The 27,116-nt window shown below is 36.9% G+C and overlaps 1 protein-coding gene across 2 annotated transcripts; it reads left to right on the forward strand.

The window, feature by feature from the left end:
• The first annotated feature begins 28 nt into the window (after positions 1-28).
• Positions 29-26,702, forward strand: LOC127842426 (stimulated by retinoic acid gene 6 protein-like). 2 transcript variants are annotated; one of them, XM_052371923.1, is made up of 18 exons: positions 29-168; positions 14,799-14,944; positions 15,218-15,303; positions 16,479-16,606; positions 16,807-16,927; positions 17,711-17,771; positions 18,286-18,432; positions 19,351-19,436; positions 19,696-19,810; positions 20,298-20,370; positions 22,473-22,548; positions 23,034-23,115; positions 23,596-23,644; positions 23,857-23,974; positions 24,244-24,360; positions 24,877-25,040; positions 25,426-25,599; positions 25,810-26,702. In XM_052371923.1, the coding sequence occupies exons 2-18, from the start codon at positions 14,909-14,911 to the stop codon at positions 26,160-26,162; spliced, it is 1,986 nt and encodes a 661-aa protein (XP_052227883.1). In that variant the 5' UTR covers positions 29-168; positions 14,799-14,908; the 3' UTR covers positions 26,163-26,702. The 2 variants fall into 2 exon arrangements, with proteins under 2 accessions (XP_052227883.1, XP_052227884.1); XM_052371924.1 differs by having other exon boundaries at positions 16,488-16,606.
• The last annotated feature ends 414 nt before the right edge of the window (positions 26,703-27,116 follow it).

The following is a 27,116-nucleotide window of genomic DNA, read 5'->3' on the forward strand; positions in this document are numbered from 1 at the left end:
AATTCACATAATTACAAGTGTGCTTTTACATAAATCGGTTGCTTTATGTATTGCTCGTCTTCATTCAATATTGCACTTAACGTATTCCGTATCAGATCAAGCTCGAATGCGAAGGCCGCTCAGGTGTATTCATTCAACGCATCGAATGATAACGAAAAAGCAGAACAGGTATGTTTTATATTGCATTTCGAATCATTTTAAAATAATTTATTTTACTGTGATAATATTGAGTGCATTATATATTTATTGTTCCTTTTTGCTCAACAAAGTATTTAAGACGTTTGTACGTGCAAATGTTTCATGATGAATGTATTTTTCGAACTTCGCGATATTGTTATATAAATAGCAATTATCTATATACGTGTGTTTTATACATTCGTTTTACGTGTACAATTCTTCGGGCCATCACATGTATCCCATTTTATAAATCTTAAGGGCGTGTGTTCTTGTGCGTCTAATTTAAGGCCCGGTCAGACCGACTAACGAATATGTAACGGAGAACAAACGGACAAAATATGCAGATTGTGGTTATCCGGTGATAAAATTTACCTGCTCTGCCGCTCAAAACGCTCGAAATCGGTTTGTGAAGCGTAGAAAACACACAATGACCGCACAAGTACCGGTGATGTAACAGAAAAAAACGTACGTTTAACGTATATGTACCGGATAATTAACGGTCGGCTTACGGATATTACCGTGCGAGTAACGGACTTCTACCGGATAAAACGGCAGTGTAGCGAATAAGTACCGGACAAAATGTTCTCCCAACGTGATAGAAATGTAAAGGTACCGAACTCAAACGTACAAAAAAGGTCATTATATGTCATGCTTTATTTAAATTTTAAACTATCAACATTTTATTTGCTTTGTTTTTAATGCAAATGTTTGTTTGTTTCTTTATCATGAATGTTTATGTACACTTACGCCAAAATTAGAATAAATAAATCAATCAATCTTGGCCGTTCGAACACTTTTATATTTTCTTTCCGATGAAAAAGTAGGGTACGTCCTCAGTATCATGTGGCAAAGCTTCAGGTTCTGGCAGGTCAAGGTCTCCGTTATCAGCTGCTGCCTTCAGGTCTGACTCGTTCCACAACTGTTCATCGGATGCAGCACCACGGTCTCCGATGTCAGCCCAGGTGAACTTGTAGTCAGAATCCACCAGAGCTATCAGGACAACGGAGAAGTACTACTTTAAGTTAAAATACGTAGACCCGGATCTTGGACATTTGCAGGCAATATGTTTGTCATCAATAGCAACAAGCGTATGGGGGAAATTTCGACTGTCCATGAATCCGTCAGCTATTCGCGTCCAATCGGCAGCTGTTGGTGGCAACGGCATCGCCTCGTCAGCATACTCATCTATGACTGCTCTACAAACCTGACGTGTAAAATATAACATTATGATAAGCTAGCGTGAGTTATGCGTGTATGACAAAGTAGATTATCCATGACTTTTAGCGAGTTGGTGATTAGGTAAAATATACTACTTGATAAATGGTGCATATATATATGTGAGCATTTCAAGAAATGCGCACACGACAGTACTAATGGTCATATACAATTTAGGAGGTTAGTGTTGTAGTGCGCGCACTCATATATTTGCCTTTTGTCCTATACCAATAACTAAAGACAATGCAATTCATATAAAATGATGACAGAAGTCGACATTAAAATATATAAATATATTAAAATGACTGACAGAAGCCTTTTAAAATAAATTTTTGCAATATAGTAAATTAAGCGGTACTTACTTCTGGCACGATAAGAGAAATAGTGTTGTGGGGTACCCTCCAGCCGAATCGCATATCACGGTACTTTGAACCAGACACAAGATGCCGCAGCGCAATTGTTAGCTTCATCCCCGGTTAAACTGGACGCCAATAGTTGTTGCGCTGTTTCGGTATCCTTGGACCCACTCGTGCGAGAATCTCATCGAACATCTCGGATGGCATCTTCATTATGTTAATGAATGCGCGTTGGTCCTCTCGTCGTAGTTCGACTATAAGTTGGTCATATGGACCGAACTGACGCCTGCGCTCGGGACCCAGCCAAGCCCTGATCCACCTTCTACGCTGCCTCCGTCTCCTTGCTCTCTTTTGAGCAAGACGATGCATTGTCAGATTAGCATCAAAAAGGCCAATCTGGGCCTGCACGACGGTGGCTTGGCACTCTAATTAAATGTGAGCACGACACACCATTTCACATGTCCTTCTCACAAGGCGTACCAAAATGACATGATACTTCGACCATCATGTTAATTACGGTTGAATGTATGTTAACAATTTTGTTCCGCCAAACTTTTCGCACTTTTGTATACGTTAGCTCTCCGTTATTATCTGTTGAACATGCATTAGGACCAGGACAACCGGACATTAACGGACATAAACCGGATACGTTCAGGAGGTGTAACGCACGAGTTCCGAACAAACCGTAAGCTAACGTATGAAGACCGCACATCAAACGGAGATCTCTGTTCGTTTTATCCGGTGGAAAATTTTGAACATGCTCAAAACTTCCCAACGGACGGAACGGATGTCACCGGACATCGCCGAACAATGAGCGGATTCACCGGATATGAAACGGACATTAAACGGATAAGAACGGACACGAACGGATAAAATGATTTTATGTCCGTTTCTCGTCCGTTACCTCGGTGTGACCGGGCCTAAATGCCTATCTATAATGTAGTAACCTTTTTCAGTGTGTGTACTTTATTAATCTTTAGTCGTATGAAATTGTATACGAAACACACACTCTGTATGAATGAAACTTAACTTCATTTCGCGGACGTAGACCTGTAATAGTTAAGTTTTAAATCATCAGTTCTAAGCAATTCATTTTAATTTTCCAAACATTTGTTTGTGCAGACTTATTTGCGCTCATTAAATATCCCTCAATATTACTGGCAAATGATTCACGTTTGAATGTGTCGAAATAACCAGAGATGTTAAACAGTTACTGTAATTGAATTTCAAAAAATCATATAAACAAGCAAAACTTGCACCTGTGCCGCTTTTGCATAAATTCGCTGTGCAATGCAACATATCAGGGATTCAATTTCGTTCGTAAGCTACCAATTTATGTCGATAAACGAAACTTTAACAAAATACGCGTTTAAGGAAGTTTAAATGCGACTCCGATTATGAAATGGTTGTCAAGTTTTTTACGATAACTGGAACAGCACGCTAGAAATAAGCTAAGGAAGGGAAATTAAGTCAGAATTGTAATCTTTTATGATTAATTGGGCGCGTTTATTTTCAATTTCAGATTCAATTTTGACAAAGTTGTTAATGACCACTAAAACCTCTTTCAAGCTGATTTCAATTGCTTCGTGTAAATTAACGCATTTTGTTGCTGCTTTATTTCTTGTTAATTAAGTACGAAATGCATGTGTTTTACCGGATCTCACTTAGTTTCCGCGTTCGCAATTTTGTATATTAAAGCATGCTATACACTTCAAATCGACGCGAATTGTGTCCACATTGGTGTCATTCTTAAACTTATGCTCTGACGTCGCACGTAATTAACGTAGCCCATTTGCAAACGCGTTGTAATTGGCTAACGACAATAGTTTCTGACTCGATGATCTTTCGTCTTTAATCGATAATTTAAACGGGCATGCAATCTAAGAGCGCATGGTGTTGTCTCGAAACTATTCGGACAATATCGTGAGACATAAACAAACAATATTATCGGTAAACTTAAGAAACTTCGATTTTTCTGCATATGTTTAAGTAAGGAAGGGTCCGGTTCATTTTTATACGCCCATTTTAAAAAAACGGGACGTATTATAGTTTCACCTTGGCGGCGGGTGGGCGGGCTGGTGGGCGGGCGGGCGGCGTCCACAGCAGTGTCCGCTCTCTAATTCAAATAGTTTTTATTCGATCTTCACCAAACTTGGTCAGAAGTTGTATGTAGACAATATCTAGGTCAAGTTTAAATATGGGTCATGCCGGGTCAAAAACTAGGTCACGGGGTCACTTAGTGCATTTCAAGCATTTAGCATGGTGTCCGCTCTCTAATTGAAGTAGGTTTCATCCGATCTTCACCAAACTTGGTCAGAAGTTGTATCTGGACAATATGTAGGTCAAGTTCGAATATGGGTCATGCCGGATCAACAACTAGGTCACGGAGTCATTTAGTGCATTTCAAGCTTTAGAATGGTGTCCGCTCTCTAATATAAGTAGTTTTCATCCGATAATCGCCAAACTTGGTCAGAAGTTGTATCTAGCCAATTATTAGGTCAAGTTCGAATATGGGTCATGCCGGGTCAAGAACTAGGTCACAGGGTCACTTTAACCATTTCAAGCTTTTAGCATGGTGTCCGCTCTCTAATTGAAGTAGCATTCATCCGATCTTCATCAATTTTGGTCAGAAGTTGTGTCTAGACAATATCTGCATGTAGGTCAAGTTCAAATATGGGTCATGCCAGGTTAAAAACTAGGTCACGAGGTCACTTAGTGCATTTCAAGAATTTAGCATGGTGTCCGCTCTCTGATTGGAGTTTCATTATTTTCCGGTCGCCATGACAGAGATTTATGTAAACAAAGATTTTTAAGCTTCTGTTCTACAATATAAAGAAATATAAAGAAGAGGGTCCAACCATCTGCAATATACTACCACCATAACTACCTACAACTCCAATGTCCCTTGTCTGTTAATTGTTGCTTTTTTTCTCTATTTTCGTAATTCTACAAAACTTGCACAATTTCGGACGTCATTCGATATTCGGAAACTTCCTTTGGCTAACTTTCAGTTTCAATCTTATTCAACTTTTGTAACATATACTCAGTGTGTACCAAATTGGTTGGTTTATTTCTCGCGGTCGAGATAGTTATTATTGTAGTCATTACTATAGGCTTATGCTTTTTCTTTCTTTCACACAACCAAACCTACATCCATCACCCCAAAATGTCGTTGTCCACTCAACCAAAAACATCCAAGGGGCAGAGTAGTAACCTGACTCCTTTACTAGGGGAGGCACTTTCAGGGATGGATAGGCATCATCTAACCCATAATATCATGCCCTTTAAGTGCCTCCTCCAGTCAGTCGGAAGTGTAGGCCCTATCATGTCTCTTCTTTCTATCTTCCAACTGGCCTCCCTGGACTTGTTGAGCGGACTGTGCCTTTGGAATCTGGGTGTGTGCTTCTACAACCCAAGTCCGCCCAATCTCTTGCCACCCTCCTCTCTAAGGGGACATTCCATTTCGGTAGAGTTGTAGTCCGAACCTTAGCCCCGTCGAACATGAGATTGGTACATGGTCATAAAGCAGGGATCCAGGAAAGCAAGGACCTGATGGAACTTAAGAAATGCCTCTCTTTCAACCTTGCGATCTCTGTATCTGATCTCCTTATCACTAATCTGGAAAGGGTCGAGCCCTATCGCTCACCCCCACCTGGCTTTCCGAGACTGGTAAAAATATCTTTTCTCACTTCTGTTCCAGTCACCACTCAAATATTTGTCAAGGACACTAACGTTGCCCTCGACATTCGTCCTTGCCCGATTACACCCACCCGGTGTTTCAATTGTCAGGGCTTTGGCCACATAGCCAGCAGGGGTAAGTGCCCTAGTGTTACTTCATGTTGCCGCTGCGCCGTTACTAACTGCCAGAGAAGGTGCACCAACAAAGTACTGTGGCGGCCCGCACTCCGCATTCTACCAGGGGTGTCCCTCCTATCAGGAGGCGGTTCATTTAGCCACGTTTGCTAATTTTTATGGGGTCACCTGGTCCGAGGCGGAGAGTAGGCTATTCGCACCTGACACTGTGAGCCACAGCGTGGGCGCCCGAAACATCGCCACCACAACCGGTTCCACGTCATCGTCATCGCCCAAACATGCCTCCACCGGTATTACCACGCCCCAAACCGGGAGGACATGTCTTATAGTTGAGGGGCTAGTGGGTAAGAGTACCCCCCCCCCCCCCTCAACCCATAAATAGGTAAATCCCCCTAAGGTCACACCTGTGAAACCGGTTTCCAACCACACACCGGAAATACGCACCATCCCCCTGTATCGCTTATCCAGGGGGATTCACCTACTCAGAGACGCCCTCCTGTGGCTACCAGGGCGTCCTCCCCGTCCACCCTGTTGTCTGACGGTGCTAGTGACACCACTTGTAGTGGCACTACACTGTCGGACAACTCCATGTTTGATGTGACGGGGCACGACTCTCTGGTGTCGGTGCACTCCAGTATATTGGAGAATCTGACAATCTCTGGTGTCTGCGAGGAGGAGCCCCTAGTTAGGAATCCCCCATTACCGTCCCAGAATGGTCAACACCCAGACATCCCCAATGAGCTCCCCTGCCGTTAACACCAGCAGACGTTACTCGTTTGCTGGGGAATCATTTATCAAAATTAAGGATCCGCTAGCAACAGGTCATACATATAGGAACAAACATCTCAGCGAGCTGTCGGATCTGATAGCTGAGATATTAAAGGACCGAAATAGGCCCACTGGGTGTCGTGTTATTTCCTACATTAATAATAAAATGGATTCTCGGTTCAAAAATTGCAGAGAATCTCTAACAAAGGTCATCCCCCCTGACAAATCCCTATCTAATTAAATCCATTATGGAACTGGGGACCCTCCAATAATAACAGATCCAGGATGCTCCCTCCGGCAAGCGGTCCCTCCTCTGTTAACAAGAAACCCGTCCGGCCGGCCAGGACCCCCGCGAAACTCAAAGGGGCCTGTGCCGGTCATAAATTAGGAGTTAAATCTCCACACCACAACCTCAACCAGTTTAAACGCAAGTTAATGTCACTCCAATATGGACAGTAATCTGCAAATCATTTCTTTTAAAGTTGGTGGTCTTACCACCAACAGACATACAGAGCTGAAGTATTTTCTTAACAGTAATCCAAATATACATATATTATGCCTCCAGGAAACTAGATTTTCCAATAATAATGTTAAGCAAATTCCTGGCTTTTACTGTGAAGTTAAAATTTTTGGTATTTTAAACCATCATATTGCTGGTGGTCTTGCCATTTGTATTAAAAATACTATTAATTACGAATACCTGAGAATGGACAACCAATTAAAACCGGATGGTATCACGGCTATTGAGGCATTAGCAATTAAATTGGTTATTGATAGGAACCGGCCTCTTATTTTGGTCAATATTTACTCAAGAGGATTTGATCTTGAAACTTTGAACGGCCTCTTTAAGAAATTAAGGACCATTAAAGGACCCTATGATGTAATATTCACAGGGGACTTTAATGCACATCACCCTGCTTGGGGTTCCAACAATTCAGAAGGTCGGGCGGTTATAGAATGGTTGGACGAGCAAGACCTTATACTACTCAATGACGGTTCTCCAACCAGACTTAACCCCATCGGTTTAAACTCTCACATTGACCTTACTGCTGTTCATGCCAGGATAGTTGGTGCGTCTGTAAGGGCAACCGTTAACGATACAATGGGATCAGATCACCTCCCACAACAGGTTACCCTGCACAACTATATTGCACAGGGAACTGATTCCCAATGTTCAGGGGAGCACAAACTCTTACTTGAAACAGCTAACTGGGCTCAGTTTAGGGATCTCTGTTCAGATCTCTCCCTTGCAGATTTACACTCTCAGGACACTAATCAGTTTTGCAACATTTTAACTAGTAAGATACTGACCATAGCGGAATGTAGCATACCTGTCTCCTCCGGCAAGGTTAGGGCCAGAAATAAGGTCCCGTGGTGGAATGAGGCGTGCTCCAAGGCGGTACAGGATCGTAAAAAAGCATAAAAAATTCTTAAAAAGAATCCCGCTTAGTATAATCTTCTTCATTACAGGTCCCTCGAAAATCAAGCAAAGCGGGTCATTTTGGACGCAAAATCTCAAAATTGGAAAGAATTCTGTGATTCAGCAATTATTAATAAGAAAAATACTAGGGATTTTTGGCAAAAAAAACACAGAATTAAAGGAAAATCTTTCACTCCTGTACTGCTACTTAAATACGAAGGCGAATTTTTCACTACCCCAAGGGAAAAGGCTCAATTTTTGGTACAGCACTTCCAATCTGTCTCCAGTGACTCAAACCTTCCCGTTGAAACTTTGAACTATCAAAAGCGGTTTGAGACGGAGCACCAAAACATTTTAAATGAGCCTGGGGATAACAGCACGCCTCTTAATTTACCTTTTACTTTAACTGAATTATTAAGCGCCATTAACACCAGGAGCAATACTGCCGCGGGGCCTGACAAAATAGCATATTTAATATTTAAGAATATGCCAACCATAACTCTTTAAATATGGCTTAACCTATTTAATCAGGTGAATATAACAGGCACAGTACCACCGGGTTGGAAGCAGGCCACAGTGATTCCTATTCCTCAACCCGGTAAGGACAAAAACGATCCAAACTCACATCGTCCAATAAGTTTAACATCTCACGCAGGCAAATTACTAGAATTTATGGTAAAACATAGATTAGAACACTTATTGGAATCCAAATTCATACTAAATCTCTTCCAGTCTGGCTTTAGGAAGGGGCGTTCCACTCTTGATCAGCTAGCTAGACTACAACATGATTTTTTTTCTTCAAAAAATCAAGGGCAATCAGTACTAGCAATTTATTTGGACCTTCAGGCCGCCTTTGATTTAACATGGACCTGGCATATTAAAAAAGCTAGCTGACTATGGAATCACTGGATACTGTTTTCACTTCCTCAGAGCTTTCCTAGAGGGGCGCAAAAACCAGGTCAGGGTGGATGGGAGTTATCAGAGGAAGCCATAACCGTAATAACCCCAACTCTGTTATCCCTCATCGTAAACGGCCTACCTGATGCCGTAAAAGACTCAGGAATGGTTATCTCCCAGTTTGCTGACGAATCAGGAACTTGGTTAAAGGGGTCTAACATGTTACGCCTGCAGAAGGGGGCTCAAGCAGGCTTAGACTCCATATGGAAATGGTCTATTGAATGGGAATTTTAAATTTCTCCTACCAAAACAGTAGGAGTATTATTTGGCGACCAAATTCAGCACTCTTTGGACATAAATTTAGGCGGCACCAAAATTATTTTTGAAAAAGTGGTGAAATTCTTAGGTATGTACCTAGATAAACAGTAACCTTTACTCACCACTTCAAATATTTGGCAGAAAGGTGCGAAAGAGACCTAAACTTATTGAGAATGTTAAGAGGCACAGGTTTCGGATCAGATAAAAATAGCCTCTTAACTCTCTATAAGTCCCTTTTACGTCCAAAGCTAGATTATGGAGCCCAGATCTATGCATGTGCAAAGCCAAACGCCCTAAAAATGGTTGATGCCATTCAACACAAGGCCCTTAGGATAGCTCTGAGAGCCCTAAACTGTACACCAGGTGCAATGCTTGAAGAGGAGGCCGGTATGCTACCTCTTGACTTGCGCAGAAAACAACAGTCCCTTAACTTCTTGGCCAGGGCTAAGTCTCGGCATGGCTCAAACCCTGTAAACAAACTTGTCGGGACTGGCACCTTCATCAAGGGGAAAATATTTAAGCGTAATCATGTCGCCCTACCATTTGGTGCGAGTATTAGGACCCTTGTTGAGGATGCCGGCCTCGACAAGGTACCTGGAGCAGACCTGAGGCCCTCCAAGACCCCCCCTGGACGCTTGAACCCATTGATGTTGACCTATCACTCTCTGATAAAATAACGAAAACTGACTTGCCACAACTCATCAAGCCAGACGCTCTCTCACTCAGACAATAAGTATGCCGAGCATCTAAAAATCGATACAGACGGCTCCTAATCTGGACTCTGGTTTGGTAGCCAACTCTTTTGTAATTCCTTCTAAAAATATTTCCAAAACGCACAGGCTCACCAACAATCTCTCTATTTTCTCAGCAGAACCTTTGGCAATTAAATACTCTTTGTGCTGGATATTAGTCAATAAACCTACTAAAACTGCTATTTTATCAGACTCAATGTCATCTCTTGAGTCTTTAAAAAACAGAAATAGCAGATCTAGGCCTGATATTTTAACTAGCATTTTGGAACTTCATCAACGGTGTCTAGATAAACCTTTTAAGGTCACATTAGTATGGTGTCCAGCACATGTCAACACCAGTGGGAATGAACAGGCTGACAGGGTGACCAATTAGGGCCTCTTGAGGGGGGCTGTAGATGCTGGGGAACCTTTGGCATCTACGGCCCCCCTGGCGCCTACTGAGATCTACTCCCTGGCAAAGACATTTGTCGTGGGTCAGTGGAATCTCCGGACTGACAATTTGGCCTCCCGTCGACATACGTTTAACAGACCCTGGAAACCCTTAAGCCGCCTGACAGATACTCAGCAAGCATTGTGCTTGACAGAGCCATCACGCGCCTGAGGATGGGAACCGCCCTATTACCCGGTGGCGTGGGAAAGTATGTCCTCGGTATAGACCCTGCATGTCCTAGGTGCCAGGAACCCCTCACTGCGCCCCACATGCTGCTGCACTGCCAAAACCATAAGGCGGCCATGAGGGACCACCTCGAAGCTGCATTGCACTCCCATGGACTAGTTTTAAACCTTTCCAACGTGCTAGACCGCAAGGGAACAGCCAGGGGCCCGGTCCTTTTTGCCCTCGCCAAATACCTCCTAGACTGTCAGATAACTGACAAGATCTATGTCATTGGGGGAGGGAGAGCAGCCAACACCCACCCAATTATTCAGCCTTATGACTGATTTGTTTTTAAACTGTGTAATTTAAACACAAATCTGACGTCTTTGTAACTGTGTTGGATTTGTGTCATTTCGACACAACTTTGTTTTAGTTTTTTACGGGATATTGTTCCACCTTGCCCTTTCTAAATCAGGCCAATGGTATGGACCTGGTATTCCTTATTTTAAAACATTTTTTATAACAGTTTGACGTTAGTCCACCATTTACATTCTTCAGTTTCTTAATATATTCATATTTTATGGCAGTTTTTATTTATAAAAGAAAGGACGAGGCTGTCCAGTAACCCGGGTATTTTGGCTGCATTGCACCCCTCCCTTCCCCTCTGACACCCCCTTCTCCTTCAAACTCGAAGAGCCATGTCCGATGCAGGGTCATACACCTTGCAAAACCCATTTTAGCCCTTTAAAGGGCACTACCAACTCTTTGGTATTTTAATTATTTTTTAAAATTGATATAAAATTGGAGTTTGACAAAAAATACAATTTAAGAAAGTGGCGTCAATTCCTAAATAATTAATGAGCAACGATACCATTCCTGAGATAGTTATTCGGTTGTCAAAGTTGTTTGGTCAAAAAATGTAACGATGTAAGTTCATCGTTAAATAGTATCTGGTTCAGCTTAAAATAAAATTATGTGAAATGATTTGCCATTTCTTACCTTTCTGATTGAATTCGCTCTTCAAAGGCCCGTTTTATAGCAAATTCCTGATTTAATTTACCGGTACTAAACAAAGTTTCCAAATAACAACTTGTGTGGGATCCTAATCATGTCAAACATGTCTACCTTCTTTGGCTGATTATTCTATAAATATGCTTAAGCTAAAATGACTAACTTAATGACATTAAGGACATCTATATAGACACTTTGTGTTACTATAACATTAACATAAATTAATTAACTTTGAACCAGTTTTAGTCTCAAATATTGAATTGTTGGTGCCAAGATTTAAACCAATTTCCATTATTTACTGTATTGGCAATGCAAACAGAGTAGTGATTATTCTTGTTTGGGAACACATTAAAATGACCAACAAATGCATATATGAGACAAGAAACCTCATTTATTGTGATAAACATGTTCTGATATTTATAAAGTATACTTTATACGTTTAAAGGGGCCTTATAACAGTTTTTGGTATGTATTGAAGTTTGTCAATATTATATTGATAAATGTAAATATTGGATCTTTAAACTCTAAAAAATAATCAAGAATAAAATTAAAGACAGAAAAAAGTAACCCTCAACTGGACTGGAACCTCTGACCCTCTGACGCCTAGACCACTCGACCATCCACGCTCATACTATGATTGTTGTATTTTATGTTTTATATAAGCAATCCCCGTATTGTCACACAATTTAACGACGAGTTTTTTTAACTCTCCAAATTATTAAATCGTTTTTCGTTGCAACGCTTTATAATTTTCTGGTTTTTATATCGTCAAAAGATGCTTTTAATGGATATGTTAGAGCATAGTAAATGTTCAGTATAACTGTTTCCTCACAAATAGCATAACAACAACGGAAATTTGCTAATCTGAAACATTTTTTTTCTTCAACTTACCAAAACGTGAAAAGATCCCTTTATGTCTTTCAAAACTTGTATTATACCTGAAGTTTTTTGCTTTACCTGTTTTTGTAAACGACACGAGGTAAACTTATGTACCCCTTACGTCCGCTTATCAGAAGTCAGATTGTGGTCGTTCATTGTTCATGACAGTTTACATAGATGCAACTGGTTATTTGTCAGTCAGTTATGTGTATACTGTTAATTTCAGTTCTGAAACACATAACTTTTGTCCTTTTTGTATCACTTGCATGAGCATCGAATTTTCATTTCTGCATCTATTTTGTGGTTTTTAGCAACTTGCTTTTGCCTAGTGATATTTGGATATTTATTGTTTATACATGCTTGTTGTAAAGTGTAAATTTTCTTACCTGCAATTTGATACTCGCAAGTCATAATAGGTGCTTTTCAATTCGTATTCATTGCGCCATCAGAAAGATTTATCATGCGTTTCAATCTGGCTCTGGGTTTCTAAATAATGCAAAATGAAACTGAATTGAAAAATAAAATTAAATTGAATGTATTCACGACCAGCTTAAACTTACAACAATCTTTTAAGCGTTATTGGTTTATATATTTCAATTTTACTTAAAATGTATTGTATTTAAATTAAAGCTGGATGCATTCATAAAAGTCTTATACTTGTACACGTTATTTTTTCCCTTTATATATATACGAGTTTTTTGTAAATATGAGACACGCATTTGAAGAATTGTTTGTTTTCAATATGTTAAAAGATCCATTGAAAGGCAACTTATTCACAATCAGCAAATGTAAATAGATGAACGCCATAAACGAAAAAAAAACTGAAATTAATATCGTTGTTTATTTACAATCGCTCAAATACTTACAAATTAATTACTTAAGTATTAAGTTATCTAACTCTTATAGTGATCGCTCAACTTATCTATCTCAACTTATCTATCGTTAACATGTGGTATCGCTTTTGAAATTACACAACTTTTGAAACTGTATTATTTGATGATATTGTGTTATGTATCATTGACACAACTCTGAAATTATATTATATCATGTTATTGTGCTATGTATTATGGGCCGGAGGCCTTGATTAATTAAATAAACTGTTTTGTTCTGATCAGCAACAAAAGGTTTTTAGTATGTTTGTCCAAAATTCTAGTCAACTCTTGACAGACACATAACGTCAGAGATTCAGACCTACTAACACAGAGTGAAGTCTCTGAATAAATGACATGTCATGAAACACTTCCATTTATATACGTCAATATCAAACAAAAGAAAGAAGAATACAAGACGAATTGTTTCTGACGTTCATGTCCTTTTATAATACTTATTTTATCGCGAATGGTTGATTTAAAAGACACAATGTCTCAAATAAACGGCCAAGTGGTTCTGATTTAAGTTTTATCTAAGTCCACATTTTTGTCGATTTCCAGATTAATTAATGCACTTTGTTATACCAGGACATGTTCCTGTATCTGATCAAAAGCAATATATTTGAACACATGACACCACTAATAGACTTTTTGAACCTTATTGTACTTTTCGGTAAGACATTTCGGGAATTCTGGAACAATAACACATGTTTGTAGAATTTTCCGAATTTAAGTTATTTGTATGATTTTCAAACAAAGGGCAAATGTGTGTTGGATTTTGAATGAACGAAAACATTTTAATAAAGTTGTTGATCAAATAACACGTCATGTAAAGTTTCTGAGCTAAAGACACGTGTGTGAAGGGTTACAGATCAAACGACGCACGTGTGCGTTAAACCCATTTATGCCTAGTAGACTCTCCCATCCTTCTAAATTGGATCAATTTATTTCCAAAATTAGGGATGTCTAGTATATTTATTTCTATATTTAGAATATTTCATACAGAAATTTCTTTAAGCAAACAGCGCATACCCAGATGAGACGCCATATCATGCGGCGTCTCATCTGGGTCTACGCTGTTTGCCAAGGCCTTTTTTCTAGACGCTAGGCATAAATGGGTTAAATAACACATGCTTGTAAAATATGTAATAAAGCGAAACACGTTTGTAAAATATAAGCTCAAACGACAAATGCTTGTTCAACTTCTGATCAAAATAATTGTGTCATAGTTTTGATCAAAGGATATATGAAGAGTAGAATATGTGACCGAAATAACGGATTGTATTTTTGTATGAAATGAGTATTTTATTTAATTATATTTTCGAACAACCATATTTCAATAATAATGATGAACGGACACGGATTTTTTACTGATTTTGTGGACACGTGTTTAAAGATTTTCTGTCCAATAAAAAAAAATAGTTGAAGAAATTAGGAATAACGGACAATTCTTTGTTGTTTCTGAATTGTTGACAAGGTTTTTGACACAGTCTGTACATATATTGGAAGGTGATGTATCCCTAATCCTAAAAATAAACTGTAAATGGTAAACAAAAATGATTCCCGATTAAATTATATTTTCCTTTTTATAAAACGAATTCCAAAAATAACATCACTATATTACAAGTGTTGTATCCTTTAATGCCTGGATATACATATGTTTATTCCTTCGGAACAATTTTCTTTATAAACGATGATGCGATAAACCGTAAATTCCTTTGTTTGCAGTCGATTAACAATACAGTCAAGATATGGACTATGCAAACACATCATACACCAACACAATAGAAGTGTCTACTGAATATGTACATTGTTAGGCGAGGTTTCACATTAATCCGATGGTCAAAGATTCTCCCTGGTTCCTCATACCTTCGGTAATATGACTTCTGTGTTCGATGTCAGTTTAATATAAAAAGAAATTGAATATAAGGATAAAATAGATTTGAGTACATAGATGCACGTATTCTGATTATAAACGTGACTCTTTCTATTAATGCAATTATTTACACTACATTGTCATTAAAGTGTGTTTGTGTAGGTAATTTTTTAAGTTATAATAATAAAGCTGTTCTACAACTTATTTCCATTTACATATTAACCCAGATGGCTTATATCTCTGCTTGTTAGTTACTTTCTGTAAATTTTATGTTCTCATATTGTTTCTACTTGGCTCTCTGGACAAGCGGCGAAATGTTTGCAAGACCTTTTGTGATGGGAGACCTGGTCTACCAAGGTACTATCAATATATATTGCTCATTCTTAATTAAATTAATCTAAATTTAAAAGAATAATAATGTTACAGTATTGATTTTGTTTTCTCTGTGAATTTAAGTAATTGAAACGTCCACCAACCGGTAGCAAAATCAATATATGTTAAATAACGTGTCGTTGTATATTGTAAAACACGATTGGAGTATTTACTGTACATTTGCACCATAGGAATGTATTATTTTAATTGAACTGTAAAATTACATATAAACGTAATTTCCTGCAAACTATACATCATACTTGATTACATTTAAAATGCTAATTTACAAATAACACATTATATTTACTTTTTACTATATTTATACCCGCTACATTTTATCTTATTTTGGTGATAGTTGAGTGCTGCTATAGTGTTTTTCTACTCGTTCTTTACGTTACATAACAACTATTTGTGTGTTAATTTCAATCAATTTTATTGAACATGTACCTCGCGTGCCTATACACATCTATGGGGTACTTTATTGCGAAAAGCCAATATGCTTGAATACATCACAGCAGCATAAACATTACCTCGGTTACATTAGAAGAAAGGTTGTGTGGCCGACCTGATACCGATCGTTACCGGGTTCGAGTCTGGCCCAACAATTGTTTCGTGCTGTGACTTTTACGGTATAGTCTTAAGTTGCTGGTTACTAATTGTCTGTATTTGCGGACGAATACATATCCGACCGGAGTTGTTTATCTCGTCCATGAGCAAGATGTTGTATGCCGGCTCGGAGAGGACTCGCCTTTATCGCGATGGGCCCCGGACTGGCCGCAAAATTGTCTTTCCCTGTGACAATATGGTGAAAATGATTATGAGGATGATGCTACAATACGTCCTATAAATTCAGAACTGACCATAAGCATTCGTATATGGGCTAATGTAATTAAAAAGTTTTATAATAACTTTTATAATCAAAACCTTTTTTCAATCTTCTTGTCTGAATCCGCAAAGCGGATAGCTTTCGAACCTGTTTAAAATTGAGTTATGTAAGTTAAAACCTTTTCAAATCTACTTATTTGATACTGCAAAGCCCTTGGTTCACTATTCAGTATTTAGCATAATTGGCGCTTTTTTAACCCTCCAACACAGAATAACGATATGGCAAAAGTGAGCCTTCACATAACTAACAAAGTATGGTTTTCTTATCTATTAAGACCTTTGAGCTTCCTGGACGAGCCACGAAACACTTGGGGCATCCTGTTTGCTTTTGATTCGGCAACCACAAACATATTACTGGTAATCCAGGGCTCATTTGTCGCAAACTTTCCAATTTGGGCAAAAGGTCAGCATTCTCAATTTTATATTCTGTATTTTGACGTGCATTGGTACACCTCTGACATTGAAGGTTTCGAATGTTTTATCTGCGTTATAAAATGGATCTCTGTTCTTGTTTTCATGTGCCCTTACATTTTTCTAGTTTGTGTTATGTACTTTGATCTGATTGTTTACCCCCAATATACTTCACAAAAGTTTTTTGTCTAGTGTTCATAGTGTACATCCTTAGCCTGGTGACGAGTCTGATATGTTACCCACTGTTTGCCTGTATGACCTCTCGACACACGCTGATAGGGGCAATAACGGGGCTTGCCTACTCGGCAGGATGGTAAGAAAGCTTCTATAAGTCATCTACTGCATGAGCCCTTGTAACACCTTGGTAGGGGTCAAACTCATGAGATTGTTACGCAAGCCCTTGTCAGTCCATTCTTCATGACCTATCGTAACACCTTCGTAGGGGACATTACGGTGCTGTTTTACTCGACCAGACGGTAAATAATACCATGTTAGTCCCAACTGCATGAAGCATCTCGAAGCAACTTGGAAGAGGTCATAACGGTTCTGTTGTATGAGGGCCTTATTATAACCCTAATGATCCCATGATGCACTACCTTTAGACAGATCTTTGGAGGTACCATAACGGGGAAGCTCTTGATCGGATTGTTAGTCAACCCGTAAACCTTTACCCCTAACCGTTGCTTCACTTGCATGAATTTTCGACACGGCTTCTAAGAGGTCATAACTCGTCCTCAATTCAATTAGGCCTAATTAGTCCCCTACTGGTGTTCCGCATGCACGACGTCTCTACGTACATGTGTGTATTGCATTATCGGATGCTATACATTAATTATGATAATATAATTGCATTAATTATCTTAATATTATCACCTACATCATTCCATTGTATTTTGATGTGTTTCTTTTTGATGTTAAATAATTATGTTGTTGCTGGATTATTAAATAGGAATATTGAACACTATATACTATGTATGTTCACATAATTTCTCATGTAAGGTATCGCATGTTAGATTTACGCATTTTAGTGAATTCATGCGATAACGATAGCTAGTTCTCTAACGTAACCATGTAAAAATGTTTCTCTGGTTTTCAGGCTTGCCTACCAGATTTACAGACTAGATTTGAGTATATATTGCACCAAAATACTTACTGAAGTAAGATTCATTTAGTAGCCTTAGAATGTATAACGTTTGCTTAGTGTCTTGGTATTAAGCCGCGGTGACGTTTTTTGTTTTAACAAATTCAATCGGATTAATTTAATATTCAATCCTATAAACTCACGCTTAATTTTATTGCTATTTTATTCGATCAATATTTTAGCCCGCAGTATATTTCAATTTGAATACATACAGACTTTTGTTTAAAAAACGGTGCTACACCAGAAATCATGTGGGTTTATTTGATTGATATACGTATTATTATGTTTTTTATATGATTCGCCGATGAGAGGAGAATAGGGTAAATAGATCATTAGTTAAAAATGGTTTAGAAAATGTGTTGCTTGCTTGGAACCAGCACTTGCACGCTCGGCAAGATTCCCACTCGTATTTGGTAGCTTCTTATGATATACCTTATCTTTATACAATGCTTGTCTAGTGTCTACAAAACTGATGATAAATAGAGGGAATCGGTCAATGAATAACTAATCGAAACCTCTTTTTTCTGCAGAATTCAAATATTAATCTTCCGCTGGAACGCGTCCTTATCTTACAACTTCCGGCAGTGATCTTTAGCACGTTGGTGCTCGTCAAGTTTAGTTGGAAGCTGTTCAAGTGTGTCAGGAAACAAAGGTTCACGAGGAGTCTTTCAGAAGAGGTATCATTTTATACAATAACACAATAAGCCTTTAACGAATACAATTATATGTTTTTACCCGGATCCCAACAACCTCTTAAGAAACCCGTAAGAAACCTGCAATAGAACATTAGTTTACACGTGCTTTTTTAGCTCGACTGTATCGAAAGCTGAAGCCTTATTGGAACGCTCTTGAGTCCGTTTCTGGGTTGAAGTTACTTTTGTATTAGGGCTAGATCATAAGAATGCTCGCACAGTCGATATCTTACCCGTGACCTCCCGTTCGATAGGCGGAAATAATGTAACATTTACGCAACCGCGATCTCATAATAGATAATATAATTTATTCGGAATCAAACTAATCCCAAGTTTTTTACAATGCACTCGTCGAATGAGTATTCACGTGTAAATGATTAACATTTAAATGTAAATTTGAATATAAATGGAGTACAATCATACACGCAATACAAAACAGCCTAAGATCTATCCCTTGATAGGGCTTTCAATCTTGGTTTGGTGAGATAAATATCACCGTCAGCAAACTTAAGAAAAACGTTTTCCGTTCAATTACTTCACAGTAAACGTGTATATTGTTATGGGTTAATGCACTTATATATGATATATTACTTTTTAAAACATATTATTTTACAGACAATTCAATTATAAAAAAATATGTTTCAAACGTAACTATTTTGCAAAAAGAGCATAACAGTAAGTCATAAAAACTTGCTTTTGTGGCCAGCTACGAGGTCTTTGATTTAGAAATAGTTTATGGGGTTCCCACTTTAAATACATGTATCTCCATACCCCTTTTTATCCGATAGAAACACGAATTAAGGTATATATATATGAAACTCTGTATATATATGAAAGTCTCTAAACAATTTCTTTCAATGAACATGCGTTGTTTGGCGTAAAACTGTCATTTTTGTTTTGAAGGCCAGACGGAGCATTTGCAAAAGTTGCGATTTGCAGTATGTAAAAGCGTTACTGATTCGGACTGTTGACTTAAATAGCGATGTGAGGTATTCAAATCAGATTCATATCAGTGTTACCGTAACAAGCTTTTAATCGTGTACAAAAGATAAATGAAAACGATAACTGTTATGTACAACAAGAGTTTTGCTTTTAATTGTAAGAAGCTATAAATGCTATTCCTTTGTAATCTGTATACAGTTAAAACGGAATATAAGGAATATAAATTTGTTTTCCCTTTTTTAGATTGAATGTTCATACAAAACGAATTTGTTGTATGCGTTTGCATGATTGTCGTTTTTATTCCAGGAATGCATCAGTTCCAAAGAAAATATACCATTACTTATTGAAGCCAGTGTCTGGCTTTAAATTTCCAATCACCATGATGATAACAACCTTCGTCTCGATTCTTCTTGTTTTCATCGTTAAGTATTATATGACATAGTGTGCTTGTAAGACCCCAATTTGTCTCTTTTAAACCGTTAATCTCTATTAATATTTTTATTGGTATTAATTAAAGTTTAGTTTTGAAATATTGCTTTCTCTATCATTGTATGTTCTATATCGATGTCTCTTTATAGTAAATATCTTTCAAATCATCGAACGATTTATTTAAATATAAATGTTGGTTTCATTCTAAGTATCATGAGATTTATTACACATTTGATCAGTAGCGTAGGTGGTAAACTGGAAACGTAACGGGCGTTTGTCTGTCTGTCCGTTTGTTTGTAATCCGAAACTTTTTCGGAGGCGTTCGCCGTCACTTTTCAACGTTATCTATTCAAAGTGACGGGGAGTGCTCCCCGTGATATGGAATTGTGTGCATGTGCGATCGCTTTCATCATATGTTGACAATGATAAAATGCTTAAATAGAAACTATAAATCTAATACTTGGTCCAATATGTTGTAGATTACGTTATCTCTAGCATTCATCGCAACTTTGTTCACAACAAACACTTCCACCGTGGACCATATTAATACAGGTAATACGAATATTTCAGCCTTATTATGATGTGCCTATTTAACAATAATATAGTTGAAAAAACCGTCTAATACGTAACGCTGCCAACAATCTGCAATTAAAAAACACCCATATAATAAAGATGTTTTCATTATTATGTATGGGCCCCAATAAGCACTTATTCATTAGCAGTGTATTAACATTGTGCGACTGAAGTTGAACATTTACAGTTTATTGTCTATTTCTTTGTTCAGCTATTAAAGTGGCCTTTTCACAGATTTTGGCATATTTTGAAGTTTGTCATTAAATGCTTTATATTGATAAATGTAAACATTGGATCTTAAAAGCTCCAGTAAAAAATCAAGAATAAAATTTAAAAAAGGAAAAAAAAGTGGCCGGTACCATGGCTCGAACAAGTGACCCCTGGAGTCTTGGAGTTAGTCTGAAGTAAAAACGCGTCAGCCCTCTCGGAAATTCTGCCGGGTAAACACAGCTAAAATATTTTATACCTTATATAAGCAGTCTTCGTAGTTTCGAAAAATTAAACGACAACAACAGAACTCTCCAAATTATTCAATCGTTTTGCGTTGCAGCGCTTTATAATTTTTAGGTTTTCAAATCGTCAAAAGATACATATAATGGCTATATTGGACTATGGTAAATGTTCAGTTATACTGTTTCCTCACAAATATGATAACTAAAACGAAAATTTGCGAATCTGAAACAACTTTTTTCAATTTTGTCAATTTACCAAACCGTGAAAAGATCCCTTCAACCGAATAGAATGAACCAATGATTTTTTTCAAACATAAAAAAAATGATATAACATGCTTTCAGGAACAATATGTAAGGGTTAAGAAGGCATTTTCTTGTTATTCTAATTCATATGTTTGAAAATTATATTTTTGATGATTTTTGGCAATAATTGGATACGCACTTTTCAATAATGTCATAAAGTTTCTAAACAAAATGATACCATGAAACAATAATTTGTTAAAACATAAGTAATTGATGAAAACTGAATGCAGAGATAATACTTAGGGTCTTATAATACATTTAATGTATGTTTTTTTGGGTTACTCTGAAAATTCTATTTTTCTTGTGTTTTTTTTCGCAACAAGGGTTTATTAACTTTCAGAAATGTTATTGTTTTTTTTCAGACCAAAACCTGTACTATGATAACACTGGATAACGTGATGATGCACTTCTCCAAAATATTTATAATTATATTGTTTATTCTTGAAAATGTATCTCCCCTAATCACAAAAATACCACTTTTGATCAGAAAATTCGTATATAATAGTGTTTACTTTTTTCAATAAGTATAAAGCCTCTTTTTTATTTGATCTAACCACAAGTTTTTCTCAGCCACTTAAGGGTTATGTTGCCTTTCTTTTACTAAATGGAAAATAAATCTACACTTAGAGACCTTTCGTTAAATAGTTAATGTCTTTAAGAGCTTTTAAACGTAATGTAGACCCATGTTAAGCCAGATAATAAAGTGCCAATTTGTTACATAACATGTTGCCTTACTTGTTGGTTCAGGCCATGCATTTCCAGAAACAATGTATTATCGAGCAAAAATAATAATTACTCAACAGATGGCACACGTGATCGTTGTGTACAGTTGAATTATAATATGGCTCAAAAAATATATATTCATTGGATAGACAATAACCCGATGATTCTATTTAACCTTTTACCCCTTTAGTCTTGAGACCTGTAAACGTTGTAAGTTTCTCATACACATTGTCTAAAATACGGTTAATGAAATATTGTGATGAAACTATCACTTTGTCCAATTGTACAGCGATTTATTACAATCACATGGTTTAATCGATGATTTTATTAAAAACATTAACATATTCATAGACATAAATCGAAAATTAAATTGATGACTCCATAATATGTATCGATTATCAATTAAATATAACACTACTTGCTCAAACGAGTTTATTGCAACTAATATACACTGATAATAATGAATTAATGCAAAATGCGTTTAATACCAACATAAAAGGCCATGAGTTCGTGCGAGGATTGACATTGGTTCATCGGCGAGATAAAAAATTATCAACATTGTGTCAAAAGTAACTATTTCTTTTTTTTATGTCAAACTTCCAGCCGCTGTTGCCATTGCGTCAATCCTTACTATAATTAGCGGGATTCGATGTGTCTATGTGACGCTCGTGAATTACAGGTTGGTCTTGTATATGTTTTTACGATATAAAATCCACCGAAAGCATGTGCATCTGCAAACAAAAGCGAAAAAAATGTTCTTGGCTTGCCTGGTGAAACTCATTACACTTTGCTATATCACTACGTAGTAAAAGGGGATATACTGAATTCACCCCCTTACGACTACATGCGTATGTGTATTGATCTTTAGGTTTACACAGACTTGTACTTAGAAGTTATCCTACACCTTTCAACTTGAAACATTCAAAGTTGAAATGATTTTATGATACGAAGTTGTCAATGTGCGATTTTGATCATATTACATATAACACAATTTATACCCATAAGGCAACGTAGATTTGCTGTATACGTAGTAATTATTAATTCAAACATTATAAATAAACATTATAAGCAAATCAGTGCATCTCAGAAACCACAATATCTTAACAAGTTATATTTAATATATAGTTTCATATTATATCACATACATCTTCTTTGTTTCTGCAGACGCGACATGTTACGTCTGTACAGAGGCGACCGAAGTTTCATCCCCGAATCGCTAAGGAATATGCCTCCTCAAACATATGTTGTAAGTGCTATTTATATTTTCTTTTGATATTTTTTTACATAAATCATCTTGTTAATCCCACTACAAATTGCACTTTGTTACGAATATTTTACTTTGTCTTATCGATAGTTTGTATTTAAGTTACATAACACCGTTTTGTTGTTGACCCTTTAAGTTTTAGTTTTTAAGTTAATTTTTGGGTACCAAATCGTCTAAGTTCCTAAAATGTTAACAGCAGTGAAATGGTGTATTTAAGCTTAATTTTTCATTTGTTTCATCGACAAGAAGAACAAGTTTTGAACTGAAATGAAAGTATATCATGTTTTTTCGACATGTTATTGAAATTGATCCTTTCGCACAGATATATTTCCTGACGTGTTTTTGGTAAATCAATTACTAATTTTTGAACATGTTAAAAATGTGAATATTACGCATACACTGAATGTTTTTTATCTTTAGTGTAATGGTGTAATTAACGTTATATTAATTGATGTTATACAGGTTCTAGGGATGCAATTTATTGGGTTCTCTTTAATCGGTTCGTGTTTGGGTAAGTAATTAATTATACGTTTGGTTGGATGCTTGAATACAGAGTTCATTAATTATGCTAATCATAATTTTTAAGCCGAATGCTATATGCATCATACTTTAATTGATAAAATACTTCGAATACAGCTGCATAATGAATCTTATTTATATCAAATTGTACATGTGCATATCCCTGTGGAAAATAGAAGTGTGGAGACTTATTTGTCATTCCAGGCAGCCTTTTGGCATTCGTTGTCCTCTATATTCCGCTTTACCTTACTTTGTTGGTATTATATCTGGTGGATAAACTTGGGAAACTACACAGCCTTTGGCCACAATTTGAGTGGTTGATGTAAGCGATTTTTCTTTTGAAATATAATACATTAATATGCAAAACAGAAAACATATACTCATATGGCTTCTATTTTTACACGCCAAACATCATTTTAAATAGTGTCCTAGTTTAATTAATAGTTTACAAATTAACTGCCATTTTCCGGAGAATTATTTATAAGATTAAAGTCAGTAAGTATTGATTGTAAGGAGGATATTATAACTAGATTACTTGGGCTATGTCTTTGTATCGCCTATCAATACAACAAATAATCCCTTTTTACACAGATTTCCCGTCAGTTTGTTGATTATCTCCAAAGTCCAGGTTGTTCTTGTAAACAAGATCTTCATGCAGAATCGAATCAACGCCCATGATGCTCATAGGCCTCTTGCTATCAATAACAGGTGCGTAGAAGACCACGTGCACTCAGTATCGTACAATCTTCATACATGACATATTTTTAATTTACTGGTACCCGTTAAATATGTAACAGTAAATTTGAACAGCATTTAAAATGTATAGTTATGTAACATCTTATTATTAAACTGGAAAATATATATTCACCTTTTAGTTCCTTTTCTTCTATTTTTATAAATGACTTTTTTTTTTAAATATGTTCACATTTGTCAAAAAGTGTGCATTTGTTCCTCAGTAACAAAGACGTTAATCTATTAAAAAAATCAATCCTTTAATTTAAGATTTAATTTTCTTTAATTGAATAGATCAAGCAGCAGTTTTTACACTTTGATCGCAATAGATATAAACGGCGACTTTTAACTGTTGGATAGTCGAAAGATAATATACTTTTTAAAGAAAGAGAAATTTGAAATGTATGCACGGGACCATTCATCGTGATCGTAAAGTAAATGTTAATCGAATTAAACTTGTGTCCGAATAAAACATGTTCGATGTTTTCCCAGGGTGGTGTATGACGTTTTCGCGTTCCTAATGGTGTTTATCAACGCAAGCATCGGACTTGTACAGGTCTTAAAAAGAATTTTTGTCAGCGTTATCTACGGAGTGTTTCTTATTGCCCGGATGGACCGCAGTTTGTTACTGTCTGGCTACGAGACAATGGATGCATGTACGCACGTAGAAATTTAGAACTTTTCGACGTAGTAAATGTACTTTTTACCTATTCTCTAACATGATATTCGCTGATCCACTTTATAGAGAAACAGAACACCCTTATTTGTAAATCTAGGCATTAAGACGCAAAAAGAAATATCGAATCTAAGCACAGACAATGTAAATATTCAGTAATTTAGTTATTTCTTGTATTTATTTAAAAAGATATGTTTATAACATAATGTGATGGATAACGGAATAAACCCAGAGTTTTTTTAACAATTACGGGCCATAACAACGGAAGGAAATAAAAGTTAAATGCCTAGTTTCATACTTTCATTATATTTATGGTTTGAGTAGTGCTAATGAATACTTTCATTAAATGGTTCTCATATTTTGAGGTTACACAAGCTATATCGGCATGATCCTGATGGACGTCTCACACAACCATCCAGTAATGCGTGTATTTTGTCGCATGGTACACGATACCATGGCTTCCAAGACGTCATTACATACCATGGTTACGGAAAACCCAACTTACGCCCGCTCCAAAGGAAGCACGCACTTGGGTCGCTGTAAGTTGATATATTCTAGGGCATGTCAAAAATCTTGTTCTTGACATTTTGGATATAGCGTTTGATTTTAGTTAAGTTTTGGTACGTATAAAACATAAACTTAACAGCTATGATTTAACAAAAGAACAATCAATACATGGTCTATTCCTACACTTAAAAAGGTTTTCCAAAAATATCACTGATAAGTCTAACACGTGTTTGTATTTTCAGCAACAACTCTTGCTAAACGCCGCTGGTTTCTCGTCTACACCTTGATACAAAATCCCGATATTCAAAAATACCGAGTGAAGGGAAGAAGCAGTTTGGCTGTTAGACCCGAAGATGTGTCCCTGTCTGAATACCATTCTCAGTCAACAAAGAACCTTGTCTCGAATAATCTTGCTATTCGGGCACATTGCCGGAAATGCAGTGTTCCTCCGACTTTTGCCACCAACCTTTTGATCGGGTGTGTTCTTGTGTGCTGTGTAATCTGGTTTGCAGGAATGACAGTACTGTGGAATAATAAAGGCCAACTGTTTGTCCAACTGTTGTTCCAACTGTTCAGCAAACTGTTGGCGTCCTAACTATGCATGCATCGTGTCGCATGCACACTTCTATGGCAATGGCCATTGCAAACAATGAACATTACTGACTTCTTATACCGATATAGGTATTACCATTTATTAAATGTTATGTTGTTTTAAGTTGTGTACTTTCAAAACCTGCAAGACCATTCGAGTGGATGTGTGTTTTCTTTTTAAAAGCAACATCTGCAATCCATTACATGTATTTTAGTTCACTATGTGCTTGCACTTTGGTTTTAGTTAAATAAACGTGGTATATAAGCATGCATATTAATGCATTTTTTGTCGTGTGGTATTGATAACTACAGTCAATCAGTTAGCAAGTGTCATGACGACTAAAACTGAATGCAAATGTTCGTATGTTAAATATTTGCTTGATTTCTATTGTTGGTTTGTGTTACATTTGTAAGTTGTTCTGTCACATGAAAATACATAGCATAGTTCTATAAATCGACATATTAATGGATAAAGATTGTTATGTGTGTACACAATAAAACACAATTTTAAACATGAGCATCAATGATAAATAACATACCTTTTTTTAACAGTATTTTTGACTAGAAAATATTAAAGTTAAATAATTAAAAAGCCCATAAAAAGTCAACAAATATTTCGTACAATATTTCGAAAAATAAAGTTAACACATAAAATATCAACGTTCCTTATTGTAATAGCCAACATTTCAACGCCAGATGAGGCCTGGTAACATACAATAAACACGATACAAAATGCTTTTTTGCGGGACAATACATTCAACACATGTTCATGTACCAAGTTAATCTGAAGCAAACAGTTTTGATTCGTGTGACAAGAATGTGACTGAACTTCGTGCATCGTATTTGAACAGTGCAAAAGAAACAGACTGTAGGAAAGTTAAAACGAAAGTGAGTGTATTATACCACTACGATTCAGTAGCGACACCAGCTGCTGATGTGTGTGAAGTGTCAGAAATTA

Source organism: Dreissena polymorpha, chromosome 8, assembly GCF_020536995.1.
Source record: "Dreissena polymorpha isolate Duluth1 chromosome 8, UMN_Dpol_1.0, whole genome shotgun sequence".
NCBI classification, from domain to species: domain Eukaryota; kingdom Metazoa; phylum Mollusca; class Bivalvia; order Myida; family Dreissenidae; genus Dreissena; species Dreissena polymorpha.